The sequence below is a fragment of the Colias philodice genome, chromosome 18, assembly GCF_061535455.1.
Source record: "Colias philodice isolate Cphi_HAF_F1 chromosome 18, ilColPhil1 Martin Lab GWU primary, whole genome shotgun sequence".
NCBI lineage: Eukaryota > Metazoa > Arthropoda > Insecta > Lepidoptera > Pieridae > Colias > Colias philodice.
In genome coordinates this window covers 2,670,569-2,692,168 of record NC_143103.1, presented here as the reverse complement: position 1 = coordinate 2,692,168, position 21,600 = coordinate 2,670,569, and the positions used below count along the sequence as shown (strand labels likewise).

At 34.8% G+C, this 21,600-nt stretch overlaps 1 protein-coding gene and 2 long non-coding RNA genes across 4 annotated transcripts in view; 2 read left to right on the top strand and 1 right to left on the bottom strand.

The window, feature by feature from the left end:
* The window catches only part of LOC149480290 (serine/threonine-protein phosphatase 2A 56 kDa regulatory subunit gamma isoform-like), a 64,165-nt gene that overhangs the window by 16,450 nt on the left and 26,115 nt on the right, over window positions 1–21,600 (top strand). Inside the window, exon 2 of one of the 2 annotated variants that reach the window (XM_089706636.1) lies at window positions 12,794–12,980. In XM_089706636.1, the coding sequence (XP_089562762.1) occupies window positions 12,794–12,980 (187 nt within the window). Of the gene's footprint in view, window positions 1–12,793; window positions 12,981–19,052; window positions 19,456–21,600 lie in introns of those variants that run through there. The other variant, XM_089706637.1, reaches the window with a different exon arrangement.
* On the top strand, window positions 5,405–7,331 carry LOC149480292 (uncharacterized). The gene is made up of 3 exons (XR_016317017.1): window positions 5,405–5,819; window positions 6,232–6,368; window positions 7,160–7,331. It is a non-coding gene; the product is annotated as an uncharacterized LOC149480292 (long non-coding RNA).
* LOC149480291 (uncharacterized) lies at window positions 10,233–12,290 on the bottom strand. Its single transcript, XR_016316994.1, has 3 exons — window positions 11,711–12,290; window positions 11,162–11,298; window positions 10,233–10,370 (listed from the first exon to the last, which is right to left on the bottom strand). It is a non-coding gene; the product is annotated as an uncharacterized LOC149480291 (long non-coding RNA).

The window sequence follows — 21,600 nt, the reverse complement described above, 5'->3', positions numbered from 1 at the left end:
GCACATACTTATCGATTACACCCTGTATACAATCCACCATCCACATTCATAATGTTTTCCTGTCCTCCTCTCCTTTACGCTGTTCACCGATACATTTTAAATGAGTAAATCTGCTACCACTGAAGGATGTTTCATTGTGATCAGCAAATTTTCACCACTGTTGTCGATTATTTGTTTTTCATTTTTAATCAGCAATTGGGAATCATCAGTTTTGTTTTTTGCAGATTGGTGATGTACCCTAACAATACGTCGAAAAGGGAAAGCATCAACGAATTATCGTTTTCGTCCTCTTTTTTTATTCTTCGCGTCTCTGTTACTTCTGTTTGTTTAGTTCTCAACACCCACTGAATTTTCTATGTTATTGTGATCTTCCATTACATCTGAGTTTTGATGATGTGATGATAATCCATTCGTTTTAATATTGGTACTTAGAGTTGGTAGACTAAACTAGAAATGGCGGACTAAATTTGTCAGCGCGTCTGTAAGATCAGAATATAAAACCAACATCCTGTATTTAAGTTACAAAATTAATAATCAAACAACATGCCGCTACGTTGAAAATGACTAGAAGAAAAAATTAAAACACCTCGGATCAATTTTGGAGTAAACAAATCATTTTCCCCGTATGGGGATTTCCCCGGATGAACTTGGGAAGTTCAAGTTCTCAATACAAGTTTATATTATATTTCGTATTTCTCAAACGAAAAATAAACATTTTTGGAACTTCAAAAAAATTATATTATAAGAAAATTTATGAGCTTACTTTACTTTTAAAGAAATATACATCCCTTTACTGACACCCCGTAAAATAAAGAAATTGTTGCCAATCACCTTTGCAATCTACATATTTGGTTTCATTAACTTTATGTTCGAAGATAATTTTTTTTCTAGTAGTTACACGCGTATTTTTTTCGTTTATTTTCCATATCGAAATCAAATGTTTAAAAATACGAATATTTGCACAAAACTAAGATAAAAATAATCAATTAACAAAAATATTAAATTTAATGAAGTAGAGCAACTTTCACTTCGGTATGAAGGAAAATCGAGCGTAGAGCACACGTCAGAACGCTCCGGCCCAAGGAGCGCGACTAAAGAAATTCGCTAGGAATTTTCCTAATTATTTTAAATATATTTTAATATTTAAAGAATTATCAAAATTCAAAAAAAAAATTTTTTAAAGGATTAATACTCATTGGTCTTCAACCAACTCGAATAAATTAATGGAAAAAATAACTTTTAGCAGTATTTATAAATAGATTTTGTAAGGCAAAAAATGGGAAATTTAATGAATTTATAACGTTCTAATTAAGAAAATCATAAGTTTTTCGGCAATTGTATTCAGCAGTTTTTAATAACGACTATATAAGGATAATAATGTGCTGATCAGATTGTGTAAATTGTAATCGGTTGCAACGTAGTGAGTGCACAAACTTAGCTCGAAATGTCTTTGGGAGAAAGAGACTTATCTTGAAGGCCTGATTAAGGTAACATAAAGTAACTTTATAAACGTGAAAAAATTCACGCGCATTGCGTATATAACACTAATTGATAAACAAGAAAAAAAAATTCAGTTTATCATTTCATTAGCCGGGAAAAAATTGTCAAATAACTTGTTGAAAACGCAATTTTGCTAGACTGCAGCCTTAAGGCGGATGAAAACAAAAGCCAATAGTCATTGCGATGTCGTTTGTTCTGTTGTTTTCTGTCCTGAAGGTTGGTCTATTTTTAGATTTGTTTCATTATTTATAGTTCAGCATAAACACGGATAATCTATGTTTAAGCAGGCGTTGAACGAAGCTCAATTCATTAAATATTTATTGCTTTTTTAAAATAATGAATGATGTTCTGTTTAAAAATAAATCGCGTAGGTATCTTGACCTCTCTAAATAGCTGTTACTCGTAAATATTTATTCAGTGCAATGACCAAGGAAACATTTGTAGACATATTATTTATAGAGAAGTCTCTCGGAATGAGATGTTCAATATTAGAATAGAGAATTTGCGTTTAGATAGTTTTTGTATGCAAAGTCGAATACAGGAACGTTCCAAATTTCGTCTATTTTTTTTTGTACACGTAAAAATAGGATTGTCATACAAGAATTGACTATTTAATATATTCTGCGATTGAGGCTTGGTACCGGTGAACGGTCGCCGAGAATTCTTGATGGCTTACTGATGGAGTTTCTAAAAATAGACATAAATTTATTCCATTTCGAAGATTTCCGAAGACTCACTGAGTGATATGAACAAGATTACTTGACGTGCTTTATTTTTTTAAATATATATTAATAGTTCAATTATCGAGTCTTTTAAACAGGTTCATTACAAAACAATAATATTATTAGGAGTTTTCCTAAATATTTGAGTTAAATTTCTCGTGAGTCTAGAACATTCCAAAATTTCTCACAATCAAGGAATGTTTCGTTATGCCTGTCTAGCATAGGTTATATGTACAAAAAGAATTGAAAGTTATTTATGTAATAAGCCGATAATATCGAATACAGTTTAAAAAATTAAGAACGGAAAGAAAATTCATTACATGAATATTAAAGTACGTATTAATAAATGAAAGGTAAAAGTCGTTAAAAAGTTTTTAAATAAATGTCAAGTACGAGTATGACGCATTTAGAGCGACATTGTGTTATTCAATAAATGTGAGGTTTTAATACTTTTGTTTTTATTCGAGTTATGAATTCTTCCTGCATGCCAAAAATATAAATATTAAATACCAAATCATAATATGTTCCTACTAAAATTTTCTTTAAAATTAAAATTTAACATAGAAGCGTTAGAAGGATTCGCAGTTTCAGTAATGCAGAATGTTTTGAACAATTGGCCGTTTCATTACAAAAGTGGCAACAATTGGCCGTTTCATTGTGAGCGATATTATTTAATCCAACCACAGCATAACTTTCCGTTGTGAACTTAAGAATAAATTAAACAGTTTTTCATTAACTATCATACCACGTAGCCAGTTAGTAATAAACGCTGCTCTTTAACCCTGCGCTTGCAAAAACATTACATTTACATACCTTCGCAAGTTTCACGCAATACTAGTAGATTTATAAATAGCAAAAAGCAATCGCAAATTCCGAACGGTGTTTACGTTGTGAAAGTATGCGGAGTCATGAGAAGTTCCCAAGTCCTGATCTATCGGCTATCATTGACATTGAATGGAGTTCCACGTGCACCCGCTGACCCACTTTACACTTATGGACTCTTGGCATTAGTCCCAGATATGATTGGGTGCGATTTGCTGATAAATTGCTCTGGAGGACGCTGCCTATTCGTTTTAGGGCGTCGAGTGTGGTTGAGTGCTCGCTTTACCTACCTACGTGTTTAAACTAGGTTTATAGGTGGTAAATATTATGTCTAGTTAACGTGATGAATGAAAAATTCTTTTGTTTTTATAAACATAGGAATAATGCGAATTGTTGGTATGATTGATAGTTGATGAAACAAAGGGTAGGAAAAATGTGGGTCGACTTTAAATTACTCTTTTTGTTATGAGCAAAGCAAACACATTGAAAATTATAACAGTGTGAATGTTAAGTTCAATTAAAGCAAGCATCTCATAGATAATATAAAATAGCTAAAAAATATAACAACTTGAGTGGAATTATTCTTCATAATCAGACTAATTAACGAGTCGTAATTAGCAGCTAAATAATAAAGTAACCTACATTGCTTATAGGTATAATAATGAAGGTTGAAAACGTAGTATTTGTTATATCTGATCTTACGTAGTCAATACAACTCAATTAGGTATCATAAGCGTAGGTGTCTAGTTCAGAGGATTAATTATTTTGTCAATGCGCTTCAGGCGGTCTGCTTGCTGCCCACTACAGCTGATATCGAAACACCCACGTGATATTATGTTCAATACATGACGGTTTTCATAACTGAAAAGAAGTGAATAATGAGTTATTATTAGTTTAAAAGTAAATAACAAATAAAATACTGTTCAGAGCCTAACTTCTAAGTATGCAGATGTTTTACGCAAGCGATCGACTGTAGCAATGATTTATGTAGTCTTAAACTGAATCCTCCAGTCATTTAAATATGTAATTATCGATATAAGTATAATTCAGATAAAATAATAATATGTATAACATACCCTCAATCATTTTCTTTTCAATAGGTATCTATTGACACCAATGAATTTCACTCACACACATTTCAATTAGACTACAAGCCGGCATAGGAAAAAAATATGGGTCAAATGAACCACCAGGGGACATATCTAGAACGATAGAAGAGCAAAAAATAATAAGATTCATCACTATGCCGTCACTTGTAAGCTGTCCAACTGAGTGCAGATGAGAATTCAAAAGTACAGGTAGACTCGGTAAATTTTGGTCATATATTTTTGTACGGCATTCTTAACCATCGATAGATCCATTAAGGCGAAATGAGACCCAAAACAGACGTTTCGAGAGCACGGAGAATTAATTTTTTTCTTCAAAAACTTTGAATTTGATTTTTTTTATTTATCGATTTATTTAATTGAAGAGTTTGTTACTGGGACCGGGAGATACTGACACAAAATTTCGAGTCATTTGTAACAGGATGGCGGTTCTACAGGGGTCTTAGTACGCAATGACAAAAAGAAAAATGATGGTGTGAACGCTGGTACCGGTGGGTTAGTCGCGTGGGCGTTAGTCGAACTCGTCGGAAAAATAGCGAAAGTCAAACGATTTGTAACACAAAAATTTTAGAATTTACCGATAGCCCATAAAAAAGAAGTAGGCGGTAGTGTCATGCCATACTTTTCCGGTATGACTTACAGCCCGCCATACCGACGCGAATGTGTTGATTTAAAAAAAACAATTATTCAACCATTTGTACCAAGCTAACTTTTGCACAGGTAACCATCGTCGTGCAGCCATTTACGAAAATCGCCATGCCATACTTTTCGGACGATTCCAAATGGTCGCCATACCGCCGAAAATCTGCAAATTTTTTTTATTTCGCCTATCTTTTTGTACCAGTATTGCATTTGGCTTTTTGGAGAGTATTTGATAAAATGTGACCATTATTATATTTGCCATACTTCTAGTAGGGGGAAAAAGTGCTGTCATACTTGAAAAATAAATTTATTATTAATTTATATAAGTGAAGATTTCCAACACCTAGATCTTTGAAATTTTGTATTTATATTCGTTGATCCTCAAACTTACAGGAAAAATCAGTGCCATACTGTTACAAATCGTTTGACTTTCGCTATTTTCCGACGAGTCCGACTAACGCCCACGCGACTAAGCCGCCGGTACCAGCGTTCACACCATCATTTTTCTTTTTGTCATTGCGTACTAAGAACCCTGTAGAACCGCCATCCTGTTACAAATGACTCGAAATTTTGTGTCAGTATCTCCCGGTCTACGTTGTGAAGTTGGCCAAAAATTAAACGGAGAATCAATTTCATTTGGACAATAGTAAAGTAATATCAATGAAATTTTATCCACATCCACTTCCATTCAATTCTTGAGGGACGTACGGGATTAGATTTTTCAATTAATACATCAGTAATTTAAAAAAAATATATTTATAAACTATGAGCAAAAAATTGCGCGCAGGCCGGTCGCTTCCGCCGTTCCGCCTCCTGTTAGTCGACGCCAACGCGTCTTAGAGAGCAGTCCTGTACAACTTTTTCGCGCGGTGCCGTTGTCTACTCGCATACGTGATTTAGTGTTAGTGTTACTAAAGTTTTTCATAAACATGGTGAATTTTGGTGGCCAAAACATTGATGGTGAGAACATTAGGAAGAAAATGTTGCGAAGGCAGATGAAGAAACTACAGTTATTGAATCTAAATAGGTAAGTTTAATGTTTATCATGCTTATTTATATTTATTATGTCTTTCGGTCGCTACAAGTCTAAAGATTTCAACTTCAAATATTTTGATTACTAGGTATATGTTTACAAGTCTAAATTGAGAAACGCATAAATGAAAATCTGATAGTTATTTTTATTTGTAATAAGTAATATTATTTTAGTCATATTTTGAGATTTCATTACCTATTTATGATTTTTGTATTAGTAAATATATGTTTACAAAGTCTGAATTTAGCAACGCACAAATCAAGATTTTATAATTTTATGCACTCTGTCTTTATTTTTATTTATAATTTTATTATTGGTATAAATAGGTAATGTTTTAGTTGTTTTTTTGAGATTTCATTTCAATAAATATACTACTGATTTGTGTATGTATGTTTATTTCTAATAGCAAAGCGCGACCACGAAAAATCCGATGTGCAGCTTGCAAGCCAGGATGCAATAAAGACACGTTGGTCTTTTAGACCAACCATGATTACCAGAAACTGATGTGGATCTTCAGACAGTTTCACATAGTACTTTTTTTGTGTAAGTTTATTCTTATGTCATTTATTTATAAGTCATAAGATTGAAGATAGTGGAATATTTCAGACTAGTGTAAGTTATCACTGACGGGTAGGTAATTACCAGTGAGATCAGAAACAATTTTTATTTCAACCCTATTGCGTATAACGTTTTGTTTTTTTTATGGTATTATAACTATTGTCTGAGGTCTTTCACTGCACCGGTAATTGTAATTTTTTTACTTATTAGATATCATGCTATTTTAGGCTTATTGCTGATCTACTAACAATTCTATACACATGTGAGCAATCCCAAGACAAGGATTAGATAAAGGATATTTATTTATACATATATCAATTCGAATGAATGTATGTATGAGTAATTTTTTAATTTGTTTGTATGAATACTATTTGCATATTATGCATAAGCATAATGACTTATAAATTTTATATAAAAAATATTTGAAAAATTTGTAGTTACTAGTTATATAACTATGATGCCGACTTTTTAACGAGATAGGACAATAGAGCGATAAACGAACGGACACAGCTGCGAAATTTTTTACTAATTGTTAGAATAATTGCGGTCAACCGTAAAATTTTGCAAACAAAAGAACGATTTTCTCAGAAAGTTTGCTATGTAAGACGCCGACAATCGAGTTTATTACGGGCTAGGATAATAAAGCGACAAAGAAACGTACACAGCTGTGCAATTTTTTCTAGTTTTGATGACAGTATCTTTATAATAATCGTGGTATTATAAGAGGTATTATCAATTAAATGTTCTCCTATTATAACTTATTATGGTTGTTTCAGCACCTCAATGTACAAGGATAGCTCAAAGTAACGGGCAAGAGACATATTTATTTACGGAACAAGCAGAAGAAGTCGTATCAAGAAGATAAACATTGGAACAATAAAATGGTAACAAAACCAGCATTCGAAAATATCTGATGTTAAGTATATCAAAATGTTGGATATATTTATTCAAAAATAATCAAAATTGTAAATAATGTTTTTTTTTGTCTATTATTGTTTTTTTTTTTTTTCAATAAATATGATATAAAAACAAAAACCCGTTTTTTAAATCTTTTAAAACCGATAATAATGTAAAAAAAAACAAACGTAAATAGCATTATTCTATTATGTATTTTTATTATCATACTAGCGGTCCACCCCGGCTTCGCCCGTGGTACATGTTTACGTTTTCTCTACATAAGAACCATCCTCATACTTGAAGGAATATAATAAAAAAAAGAATTATCGAAATCGGTTCAGCCGTTCTCGAGTTATGCGCTTACCAACACATTTTGCGATTCATTTTTATGTATAAAGATTGTACGTAAAGTCCCCATGTCGAAAACCTATAAAATTTGTTTACAAAGATTTGCAAATAAATTAGTAACGTAGGTAGCGACAATTCTAACAATAACAAATAATTACATCATAAAATAATTTAGTCACAAGCTCATTTTTTGTAACCAGATTTGTACCAATTAAAAATCGACCTTCGAGCAAAGGAACAAAGGTCGATTTTTCTACTTCGATGGGCCCGGCAACGAAAAGACGTTGCCGGATCGCTTTACTCAGCTTTAACCGCGCGAATATAAGAATATAAGTAAAGTTCATTGAACCTCCGTTAGTTCCGTATGTTTCCGTCATCTATTCAGTTGTGTGGCGTGGCGAGGGGATTTTTGTGAAGCGTCCCGCGCGCTCTTATGCTCCACCCAGGGGGCGTAGCCCAAAAGGTGCACAAGCATGATTGTATTTCGCCTTAAAAATAATAAGAAACCGCTCAGTGCCGTACAAAAATGGTGGTCCACAAAGTTGGAATTTTTATTTAATTTCCGAGAGTTACCGGGGGTAATTTTGGTCATTTGACCATGTACGGCATCCGTGTCATACTATTTCTATACTGATTTTAATCCATTATTCCGCAACGCCGTACAAAAATCATGGGGACAAGGGGAAAAAATCGAGAGTTGCAATCCCCTCTCTTTCCCCACTCCAGGGGGTCATTTGACTAAGTACGGCTTCGGTTCCAAAACATTATCTAGCACTCAAAAGTACTATTAGAAGCAATGCCGTCAAAAATAATTGTTCTTTTAAATGAATACCAATAATCATCTTAATTTCATTGAATTCTTGATATAAAGAGCTGTAAGGTCATTTGACCCTGTACGGGAACTTTTTTTTTAACATGATATTGTAAAATTCAATTGTTTTATAGTATTGCCGTTCAAAAGAAACCGTTCTAAAAAAAGTTATAGAGAAATGCAAAAACTGAAATCCACAAGACCACCATTTTTGTACGGCACTGAGCGGTTTCTTATTATTTTTAAGGCGAAATACAATCATGCTTGTGCACCTTTTGGGCTACGCCCCCTGGGTGGAGCATAAGAGCGCGCGGGACGCTTCACAAAAATCCCCTCGCCACGCCACACAACTGAATAGATGACGGAAACATACGGAACTAACGGAGGTTCAATGAACTTTACTTATATTCTTATATTCGCGCGGTTAAAGCTGAGTAAAGCGATCCGGCAACGTCTTTTCGTTGCCGGGCCCATCGAAGTAGAAAAATCGACCTTTGTTCCTTTGCTCGAAGGTCGATTTTTAATTGGTACAAATCTGGTTACAAAAAATGAGCTTGTGACTAAATTATTTTATGATGTAATTATTTGTTATTGTTAGAATTGTCGCTACCTACGTTACTAATTTATTTGCAAATCTTTGTAAACAAATTTTATAGGTTTTCGACATGGGGACTTTACGTACAATCTTCACTACATAGTATAAAACAAAGTCGCTTTCCCTGTCCCTATGTCCCTATGTCCCTATGTCCCTTTGTACGCTTAAATCTTTGAAAGTACGCAACGGATTTTGATGCGGTTTTTTTTAATAGATAGAATGATTCAAGAGGAAGGTTTATATGTATAATAACATCCATTAAATAGTGGAGAAATTATGTTATTTTTGAGGTTTCTAATGTGATGTCGTAAAAAATTACATTTTTTCCGCTTACATTGCAAACGCAGGCTGAATCCTACGAGTTTTATCAAAATAATGTAGTAAGTATTATGCACATTGAAAAGGTCCACAGAAAAGTCCGCGATGGTATATGTCTATCTCTTATGGATAACCCACAATAACTTTTTTTTGTCATTTAATTTTTACGACAAATAATGGCTAATTTTCGATGCGATTTTAACCAATACAGCATTAATCCTTAACCAATTAAATACCTTCAATACATTGTTCATTTAATATAGATCTATATGGCCCTTTACACCGTATGATTTAAGTGAATATTTTCGAAGATATTACAGATTTAAAAATTGCGGGACGTAGCGTTTGCGGCGGTACAGGCCGTTCGCCCGGCTATCTATTTTATAGCCGTGCGAAGCCGGAGCGGGCCGCTATGTTTTTTATACATATACAACGTTCACAGTTTTTCTGTAGTGTATTTAGTATCAGCATTGCACCCGTGCGAAGCCGGGGCGGGTCGCTAGTTATACATAAAAATGAATCGCAAAATGTGTTGGTAAGCGCATAACTCGAGAACGGCTGAACCGATTTCGATAATTCTTTTTTTTATTATATTCCTTCAAGTATGAGGATGGTTCTTATGTAGAGAAAACGTAAACATGTACCACGGGCGAAGCCGGGGTGGACCGCTAGTATGATAATAAAAATACATAATAGAATAATGCTATTTACGTTTGTTTTTTTTTACATTATTATCGGTTTTAAAAGATTTAAAAAACGGGTTTTTGTTTTTATATCATATTTATTGAAAAAAAAAAAAACAATAATAGACAAAAAAAACATTATTTACAATTTTGATTATTTTTGAATAAATATATCCAACATTTTGATATACTTAACATCAGATATTTTCGAATGCTGGTTTTGTTACCATTTTATTGTTCCAATGTTTATCTTCTTGATACGACTTCTTCTGCTTGTTCCGTAAATAAATATGTCTCTTGCCCGTTACTTTGAGCTATCCTTGTACATTGAGGTGCTGAAACAACCATAATAAGTTATAATAGGAGAACATTTAATTGATAATACCTCTTATAATACCACGATTATTATAAAGATACTGTCATCAAAACTAGAAAAAATTGCACAGCTATGTACGTTCCTTTGTCGCTTTATTATCCTAGCCCGTAATAAACTCGATTGTCGGCGTCTTACATAGCAAACTTTCTGAGAAAATCGTTCTTTTGTTTGCAAAATTTTACGGTTGACCGCAATTATTCTAACAATTAGTAAAAAATTTCGCAGCTGTGTCCGTTCGTTTATCGCTCTATTGTCCTATCTCGTTAAAAAGTCGGCATCATAGTTATATAACTAGTAACTACAAATTTTTCAAATATTTTTTATATAAAATTTATAAGTCATTATGCTTATGCATAATATGCAAATAGTATTCATACAAACAAATTAAAAAATTACTCATACATACATTCATTCGAATTGATATATGTATAAATAAATATCCTTTATCTAATCCTTGTCTTGGGATTGCTCACATGTGTATAGAATTGTTAGTAGATCAGCAATAAGCCTAAAATAGCATGATATCTAATAAGTAAAAAAATTACAATTACCGGTGCAGTGAAAGACCTCAGACAATAGTTATAATACCATAAAAAAAACAAAACGTTATACGCAATAGGGTTGAAATAAAAATTGTTTCTGATCTCACTGGTAATTACCTACCCGTCAGTGATAACTTACACTAGTCTGAAATATTCCACTATCTTCAATCTTATGACTTATAAATAAATGACATAAGAATAAACTTACACAAAAAAAGTACTATGTGAAACTGTCTGAAGATCCACATCAGTTTCTGGTAATCATGGTTGGTCTAAAAGACCAACGTGTCTTTATTGCATCCTGGCTTGCAAGCTGCACATCGGATTTTTCGTGGTCGCGCTTTGCTATTAGAAATAAACATACATACACAAATCAGTAGTATATTTATTGAAATGAAATCTCAAAAAAACAACTAAAACATTACCTATTTATACCAATAATAAAATTATAAATAAAAATAAAGACAGAGTGCATAAAATTATAAAATCTTGATTTGTGCGTTGCTAAATTCAGACTTTGTAAACATATATTTACTAATACAAAAATCATAAATAGGTAATGAAATCTCAAAATATGACTAAAATAATATTACTTATTACAAATAAAAATAACTATCAGATTTTCATTTATGCGTTTCTCAATTTAGACTTGTAAACATATACCTAGTAATCAAAATATTTGAAGTTGAAATCTTTAGACTTGTAGCGACCGAAAGACATAATAAATATAAATAAGCATGATAAACATTAAACTTACCTATTTAGATTCAATAACTGTAGTTTCTTCATCTGCCTTCGCAACATTTTCTTCCTAATGTTCTCACCATCAATGTTTTGGCCACCAAAATTCACCATGTTTATGAAAAACTTTAGTAACACTAACACTAAATCACGTATGCGAGTAGACAACGGCACCGCGCGAAAAAGTTGTACAGGACTGCTCTCTAAGACGCGTTGGCGTCGACTAACAGGAGGCGGAACGGCGGAAGCGACCGGCCTGCGCGCAATTTTTTGCTCATAGTTTATAAATATATTTTTTTTAAATTACTGATGTATTAATTGAAAAATCTAATCCCGTACGTCCCTCAAGAATTGAATGGAAGTGGATGTGGATAAAATTTCATTGATATTACTTTACTATTGTCCAAATGAAATTGATTCTCCGTTTAATTTTTGGCCAACTTCACAACGTTTTTCTATCGAGGCAAATTTTGTCAATCGTGTTTCGGTTCCCAAACGTCACTAAACAAACTCTTCAATTAAATAAATCGATAAATAAAAAAAATCAAATTCAAAGTTTTTGAAGAAAAAAATTAATTCTCCGTGCTCTCGAAACGTCTGTTTTGGGTCTCATTTCGCCTTAATGGATCTATCGATGGTTAAGAATGCCGTACAAAAATATATGACCAAAATTTACCGAGTCTACCTGTACTTTTGAATTCTCATCTGCACTCAGTTGGACAGCTTACAAGTGACGGCATAGTGATGAATCTTATTATTTTTTGCTCTTCTATCGTTCTAGATATGTCCCCTGGTGGTTCATTTGACCCATATTTTTTTCCTATGCCGGCTTGTAGTCTAATTGAAATGTGTGTGAGTGAAATTCATTGGTGTCAATAGATACCTATTGAAAAGAAAATGATTGAGGGTATGTTATACATATTATTATTTTATCTGAATTATACTTATATCGATAATTACATATTTAAATGACTGGAGGATTCAGTTTAAGACTACATAAATCATTTGACCCATATTTTTTTCCTATGCCGGCTTGTAGTCTAAATACTTAGGCACACAGAATTTGTTCAGCATTTTAAAGAGACCTTTTTGTCTACAGACCCGTCCAGAGAAGCAGGCTATCCAACCGCTAGCGAACCGGCCGCCGCCGCCCGCGGCGATCGTGCCACGGGCCGCCGACGGCCCCCGCCCGCCCGGCTGGAACGGCCAGCCGCGCAGACAGGGCTCCAGCCGCTTCAACGTGCAGAACCACAATCAGGAGCTGGTCAAATTACCGCCTATTAAAGGTCAGTGAGGCAAGATAGTCTTGGTCGATCTTGTACTTATACGTATTGCAGTTAAGTTGTAATGTGGGTATAGTTTTAGGTAGAAGTCTGAAATTAAATTTGACTAAAGAAAGCAACCTAAGTTCCTCATTACCTTGGTCACACAGTCACGTGCACGCTAAACATACACTAATTTAACACATTGTAATTAAAATATCGTAAATTGTAGTAAAACTTTGAACTACATAATATACTAATACTACTATGAACTAATGTTATTTTTAAGAAAAGTTTAAAAGGAAATTTAACTTTAGAAATTCCATACACATGCTTCGCGCTCACTTCGTACAATTCGTAACATATCTTCACATTCTGTACATACATTCAGCCACCTAGACAGCTGTATATTGCGTTCTCCAATCGTCTAGTTACAAACGCAGAATGGCGCACGTTCCGGCTTCTCCATATCCCACCCTTTGTGTTCAGTTCCGTTTCCTTTACTCTAGACGTCGTTGAGATGTTTGCTATTAGGTACATATGTAACATATACATGTAGTTAAATTGGCTTATATGCGCTAAATGTTCGACGTATTCGTATTGGACATAATGGGCCCTCTTCACAATGGGCAGCGTTGTGAAGAGCATTACGATTATGAAAAAATGACGGCCGATCCTTTAGGCCCTCTACACTATCCTGCCCTACTGCCTCTATACTTGCCAATCGCCTCCCATCGTGAAAAGTGCCCATTACATGTATATATAGGTAGTTTAATTGGCAAATATGTGTTAAATGTTCGACGTATTCGTATTAAACATAACATATTATGTGTTCTGATATTTTTTTTCTAAAAAAAAATTTCGGCGTTTTATTGTGTTTGTTTCTATCTCAGTTTATACATAGTTCTGTCTCGTTTATATGTATGTTGTTAAGTAGTTTCATAGACGAAAGAAAGAAATTGTTGTTCCGGCCCATTTGTTATAGCAACTTTTGCTTGCCTCGGATTAAAAGCAATAAATGTCCTCGTAGAAGATAATTTATTTGCGTGTTAAATTACCAACACCAAAGTTGGTTCGGTAGTTTTTGCGTAATTGAACAACAAACAAACATGACACAGATACTAGATAATTATTGGTAGGAAATAGAAAAGTGAAAAACTAATGCTTGTATTTGATAGTATTTATCATTATTTAAGTCTCGCGTCACTACATAATTATTATTGGTAGGAAAATGTTGATGAAACTTAAAACTTCTTTGATATTATCCATTGGTATTTATGAGTTCCGAGATTATCATAAATATTATAAGCGGTCAAACAACCCTTTGCTCACGTAGTTGCTAAGTGGCAAATTGTTTTAAAAGGTATTCATGGTCACGTATTAAAAATAATTGTTTCATAGTAACGGGGGTTGACCGTGACATCCCCAAGCCTGCGATACTAGATAGTATGTAATATTATACAATTAAATGGTTTAATACTAATAAACCTGTAGCTGATTCGTAGGTGTGAAAATTGTATAAAATTTTATGGGTTTTCTGATTTGGAAGGGAAATCTCACCCTTGCTAACTTATAAGTTATACCTACAGATGCCTGTAAGATGTGTTGTATACTGCGTTGTCCAATTTTTTTTTACATTGAAATTAATTTGTATATGTAGTTGTAAGCCATGTAATCGTTGTCAAAGATTACATTGCTGAAAAAGATAACAATCAGGACTATAATCCCCACATCCTTTATTGTATTCTTCGCACATATCCTCATCACAGTAAATTATCGCCAAATTTCCCCTGAGTAGCAAACAGTCTAACGATAACCGAAAGGAAAGAAACCAATTTATAACGGGTGTAATGTCTATTAGACTCTTCAGTTACTTTGTATGTACCTATAGTAGAGCCAATTTAATAGGCAACATTTGACGTCTATCAATTTTATCTTCATAGGGTGGTAACCTGCTTAAAAACATCGATTAAAGTGAATTAATCGATACGGACTTGAAACATTTGTCAATCGAACTTGAAACACATGTCAATAATTTATGATAATTTTTATTCCCAAGTAATCAATGCATTCGATTCTAGATGTCAGATTTCGATTTTTAGAGTAACGTCTCTGGTATTTAAAAAGAAAAAAGGTTTATTGACACAAAATTGTAGCGACGTCAGTTCTTTAAATCAGAAATTGTTCATTATGTTTAGAATGGTTTATCAGTAAAATCAAGTCCTAAAAATACTTCTATCGGTCATTATTATTATAAATATGTAATCGTAATTGAAAAAAGTTAAACAAATGTGCAGTTCTAACAAAACGAAATATCATGTTATTCTATGTCGTGGTTACTAGGTTACGTTGTTGAATTTTGTTGAACTGTCAAATGTTGCCTATTAAAATGGCTCTACAATACATGGTACATTATCTCACATATACGGTCTCAAGCATAATGCAACTAATTTACTTTTCATCATGAAACAAATTAACTTTACTAGTCACGAATGGAGATTTCACGAATGGATATTTGACACCTTTTAATTTATGAATATATTCAATATTCAACTACGAGAAAGCGTTCGCGTTGCTGTTAATACCATTGTAACATTTAGTTAACACTAAAAAATTCAATTTGTTTTTATAATTAACATACTTTATAATATAATTTTCACATAATAGAAGTACGATTTATACAGAATTTAACAAGCGTGAAATTGCATCAGATAACCCTCTATCGGATGCAGCAGTCGGAATTTTTAATTAATGCAGTCGTAAAATTAAAAACATGCCTTCCAATTCATTTGATCTCGAAAATTCAGAATTTTAATCTCTATTCGTTCACAGAGGCTGGAGTGCACTGTTTAAGTAGTTTTTAAGCTTTAAATTCAACATCATTCGTTCTATCGTCTATTTAAAATGGCATAATTAGAACTGCGAAATAATTCTGCAGAAAATGTGGTTTATTATATAACTTTAGTATTGACACGAGTGTATATCGTCTTTGAATGTTTTATCCACCACAGTCCTGAGTAGGATCGATCCTGAATATCCTTGGCATTACAGTACAGTACATCTTTACAGTATTCTATCACGAATGTGTGACTCATATTCTAGCCCTTATAATACATGAAACTATAAGACTGTCAGGTGTCCTTAGTATTCTTCGGAATTGAAATTACATTTACCTATAAATCGTATTCTGCTCGTTACACCGATACCCAAAGTCACTGGGAAGCCAAAAGTCAAACAAAACTTACTTCCAGGAACTACGCTGAGTGAAACTTTGAAAAGTGTTAGAGCTAGCGCGCACGAGCAACTTTGTCTCCGCAACTATTTTGTCTCTCCCGTCAATTTGTATGGGGAGTTGCGACGCTACGTGCGCGCACTTTCATACTAGCCCATAGGTGGGAGAGACAAAATAGTTGCGGAGACAAAGTTGCTCGTGCGCGCACTGTCTTAGAGCTAGCGCGCACGAGCAACTTTGTCTCCGCAACTATTTTGTCTCCGCAACTATTTTGTCTCTCCACCCATGGGCTAGTATGAAAGTGCGCGCACGTAGCGACGCAACTCCCCATACAAATTGATGGGAGAGACAAAATAGTTGCGGAGACAAAGTTGCTCGTGCGCGCTAGCTCTAACTTCACTCTCCCAAGAACTGCAGACATCCAGCTTCTGAGAGGGAAATCAATTCCAATATTTACATCCTTTATGTAAGAGAGACATCTACTATCGTACAGCATGCAAATGCAAAATACATTACAAAATACATACTTTTCTGGTAGAATAAAATACCGTGACTAGCAAAGCCGAACGTTTGTAGTCATGATAATTAAACTTTGAAGGAAAGTACATTCCGTCAGTCCTCGGATCACAGACACAATAGAAAATCTATTGTGTCTCGGCCCGATCGGGCCGCTCGGTGGTCAATGGGTTAAAAGGGTTAGTGTTTATTACAATGGTCGGAGGTAAATTGCTAATGTAACGAGAATGTCCAAACTACGTATGCTACTCAAAAAGCGATTCGGCAAGACATTCCAACTGTTTTAATTTCACCAACAGGTCGTATAATTTGCTCCTTATCTCAATTACCCGTTGACCTTTCAAATCTATTTAACTCGGCCTCGAAGTGTCTTCCACACAAAGCGAGTAATTTAAATTTAACCCTTTGAGATGCTCATAATGGTCCCTTGTCTTTCCACGAGGGTATATAGGTACTGTGTAGGTACTTGGTTGTACAAATTTAGGGATTATGTTAGTATTTGTTGTTAGGCTAGTTGTAAACTCTAGATGGCTTCAATGACTGGAAATGGGAAAAATTTGAAGAAAAATAGTTGTGCCTAAGTTAGATGACTCCATCAATATGTACCTACATGATGGCATAGAAGTTGGATTTTGATTTGGTAACTATCTGAATAAAGTAAAGATTTTAACAAATTTTATTTTATAAGTTTGGGATAAATATAAAATATAAAAGAACAAGAAATTTCTGTTACTTTCCACATTGATGAACTAATCGTAAGCCAAGGTTTACTTAATTTTATTGCTCTGTAAAAGTTGCAACATTGTTAATCCTAAGACTTATTACATAGTAACTTGGAAGATTTAAAAACGTATACAAACAACATTTTTATTTATATCTTGACTTCTTTTTCATATCGTAATGAACATTCTTTTCTATTTTCGCATTGTTAAACAATTAACAATGCGAAATTTACAAATACGACGCAATTTTGAATTGATTCAAAAACAAACAATGCAAATCAATTACAATAATGTGCCCATAAACTTTTTGTCACCCTTTTACCTGCGATTTTTAGAGATCCGTGACGAAAGAACTACCTTTATCATAATTTAGGTATTTACATAAAAAATAATCAATCCATAGCGAATAAATAGGCGCAACATTTTTAAAAATGTTGTTAGGATATTTCGTTTGTTTTAAACAATATTCATATAAAGTTATTTTTAAACATTGAAAAACCATAAAAAATTAACCACAATGTTTGAGTAAATTTTCACTTTTTTCACTCTTCATCAATTTATAGTACCTACGGAACACTCATTTTACAAGACAACTTTCCCTTGCCGAAGTTTTTCGCTATGACTCAACAAATTGAAGTGAGCATCGATCGGTAGTTTGATGAAGGGGGACATAACCGTCTGATACAGGAACATCTACCCTCACTATCAGAAAATATACCAACTGAAACTTTCACCCCGTGTTTTTCTTGCATACTTTTTAGGGTGGATAATGTCGGAAAAGTTGCGCAGTTATTATTGAGAACGTCTGCTATGGCTGTTAGATATATGAAACTGCAAGTTTTTCTCGTTTTCATGAATGAGATTTCGCTGAATATATTTTAATGTTACAATTATATCAGTCACCCACCTATTATGGGTGAACTATGAATGCATATTATTTTAGAACAGACACATTATTTTAATCTTTCTCAATATACCATGTAGTACAGCAGGAGTTCAGTCACCTATTTTAATATTGGAGCAGTTTGAACGATGTATGTTGATATTATTATGAACACAGCCTTTCGGGGATGACGCGCGACTTTTATTAGGTTATGAAATTGGGCCGGATGGCTGTTATGTTTTCGATGATGATGCAACATTTAGAGTTTACAATCGACCTGATATCCGGCGTTCTAACATACTGTACTTAGGTATGCTATAATTTAGGAACGATTAATAAGAACGTCGTATAAATAAAGTTTGTGCGTTTCTACAACTTTATTTCTTTTGATATGTGAAGCTTAGAGTGACGTGTGATATGTGTGATTCAAAGTCCTTTATTTATCACCAAGTCATAATTATAGGAGAGAATCGTAGAGTATGAGAGGCCCTGGTAGAATTGGGACATTAATTTCCGTATTGCCTAGATTGAATTTCGGAATAGTATTATGTCACAGATCCTTGCGCGATATGAATGATAAGAAGTAGACGGCACAGAAGCGTGGCATAATGATTGCGGTGCGAGGGGCGTGGTGCGCGCGCAGCGGCGCGGCGCGGCGGCGGCTGGCGGCGCGCGGCGCGGCAGTCCGGCCGCCCCCGCAACTCGCCCCGGTCCGGCGCCGCCGGCACCCGTTCGGATGCCGCTGCCGGCCGCCGCTTGCGATGGTCCACGCCGGGCCCACTGTCCGCGCGCCCTCCCGCGCTATGTTCGCCGCCACTGACGCGAAACCGCGCCGTGCAGTCTCGCCACTCGGTATACCCAAGTCCCCCTCGTTCCATTCCGGCCTGGACCTGGTCGCCAGCCAGACGAAGCGCTCGGAGAGCGTGACGGACGTTGCTCGTGCGTTCCGCTTCGCCCTTTTCGGTATGGAGGGCCAGGCGCCCAAGGCGCCCTCGCCGCCTGACGCGCGGTCGCCGCCACCCCCGATACCTGTTACGACTACGCCTCCCACTACTACCGCCCCGGCGGTCGTGTCGCCGGAGAAACCGGCACCCGCTGCTAATGGAGATAAAGAGAGCTTAATGGTGCAGCTAGCGCTGCTGAAAGGTTCGTTTTCAATACAATAGCGATGCTAAGTAATAAATCAAACGTGTTTATACTCGCTGATGCCTTTCTACATACGCCTTAATTATGGCCGTCCATACTTTTGTGTTATTGACATCGACACGTTGAATAAGTAGTTCAATGTGAAAATTGTCCATTGCTAAGCACCGCCCACGCCTTAACGCAACCTTGAATTATGTACGGCGAGTGTCCCTTAGCACTTAAGACGATACACAAAAAAAAATCCACTGCTTGGCGGGCGGAGTCTAAAAGCTCGCTATCGCGAACGCGGGTGTGCGCGAAGTCATTCTTGCAAACTCGCCGCGCTGCCGCTGGCCGACTCGGGACAAACATGTATGGAGTCGTCATACAGTTATAATATTGTCATACATTAATTTAATTGTTGATTTATTGGTTTTATTTTCTTGTTTATAAACAAATAATCTTCTTTTTAACAACTACTTAGACATTATTATCATTTCGTAATGTTTACTTTATTACAAAATAATACAGGTTATAAATAATCTTTAAAATAACAAAAAATATTGTTACTCTGAAAAAATGAAATGGTACTCAATAACGCGGACTACTGAATTGATTTAGATAGAATTTGATGCTGACGTTAGACGTAGATATTACATCATGCCCAGAAATGAAAGGTACTTTTTCTGAAAGAAGTTATAAACCCTAATTCTTCTCAGTCAAAGTCAAGAGTGGAAGATATCACTAATACAGTAAAACTGATGCGAAACTTTGGATATTAATTTGTATATTTTTTTGTTAGTTGTTACTTAATCACGTCAAGACTACATTACCAATTTTGATAAAATATAGCTAATTGCCTGGATTTACACATAGGATACTTTTTATCCGAACTGAACACTTCTGTGGGAAAAAACAGGATTCACGATATAACCTAATTCCACGCGGGCAAAGCCGCGGTCGGAATGATATTTTTTTAAATAAAAAAATTGTTTTAAAAAAAACACACACAATATATATTGACGCATGTATTTATTTTTTGCACTCTATTATAATTGTAACTAGCTGTTGCCCGCGACTTCGTCCGCGATTACGTCGTTTTAGGTCATTCGTCGTTTAAAAAAAATACGTGACACTTTATTTTTGAATGTTCTTAATTGTCTCTTATAAAATTTAACTACATTAAAATTGAACACTCTGAAAATCTTAAAATCGGAGAAAATTGAAAATCTGAGGAAAACATGAAGGAATGTGATTAAAATTCTACATTACTTAGTATTTCAAATAATAATCTAAATTAAATGTAGATTAACAGTTTGAGAGCACCGTTATAGAATATGTACCTAAGTATGTACGTTAGTTTACATAGTAACAAAACAAAAACACGATGACTTTCTTTCGCGCTCGGTACCACAAACTAAGCATGTTAATGGTACGTGGCCCGCGTCACTTGACCCCCCGCGAGTTCCCCTCCTTTGCTATGCGAAAATACATTCGTCGCCCTGCTGTAGGAAAAATTGTAATACTGTGGCCTGGGCGTTATACACGCCCAGGGAGTTCCTGAGTGCCGATAGATGTCCGTCTATTGGCATTTATAACAATCTTATATTAATATCACCATCTTGAGGAAAAGCTTCTAATGTCGATTTAAAACTGCATACATACGAATTAACCTGATGAAACATGTTCTAAAATTGTGAAATGAGTTCAGTTTTAAATTCGAGAAATATTGATAATTCTTGTATTCGACTATTCGTTGTAGTCGAATACAAAATATATTTAAAGAAACTTAGGTTGGCCTTCAGGCAAAAGGGATCCTATCAAATGGTAAACTTGACCTTGTATCTTAAAAGTAAGCATGAAAGGACCTTCTGATAATTGTTGAGCACCAAAGGATCATTTGAAACGCACTACTATAAGAGCGAATATTGTCTAAGAACTGTTTAGATTGCACGTCATGTTCCTCTAAAAGTAGTGATTTCAAAGGTTCCGGTGTATCTTCAAACGAAAGCCGACTCCTTACTCCACTTTAAAGCATTACAAAAATAACATACTACGTTAATATCGCCTATACAGAAGATGATCTGTAATCAATTGTGAGGTTATAAGAAAACCCACTTTTATATTTGTCGGACCCCACCACCGAATTCGTAGATTGATCTTCTA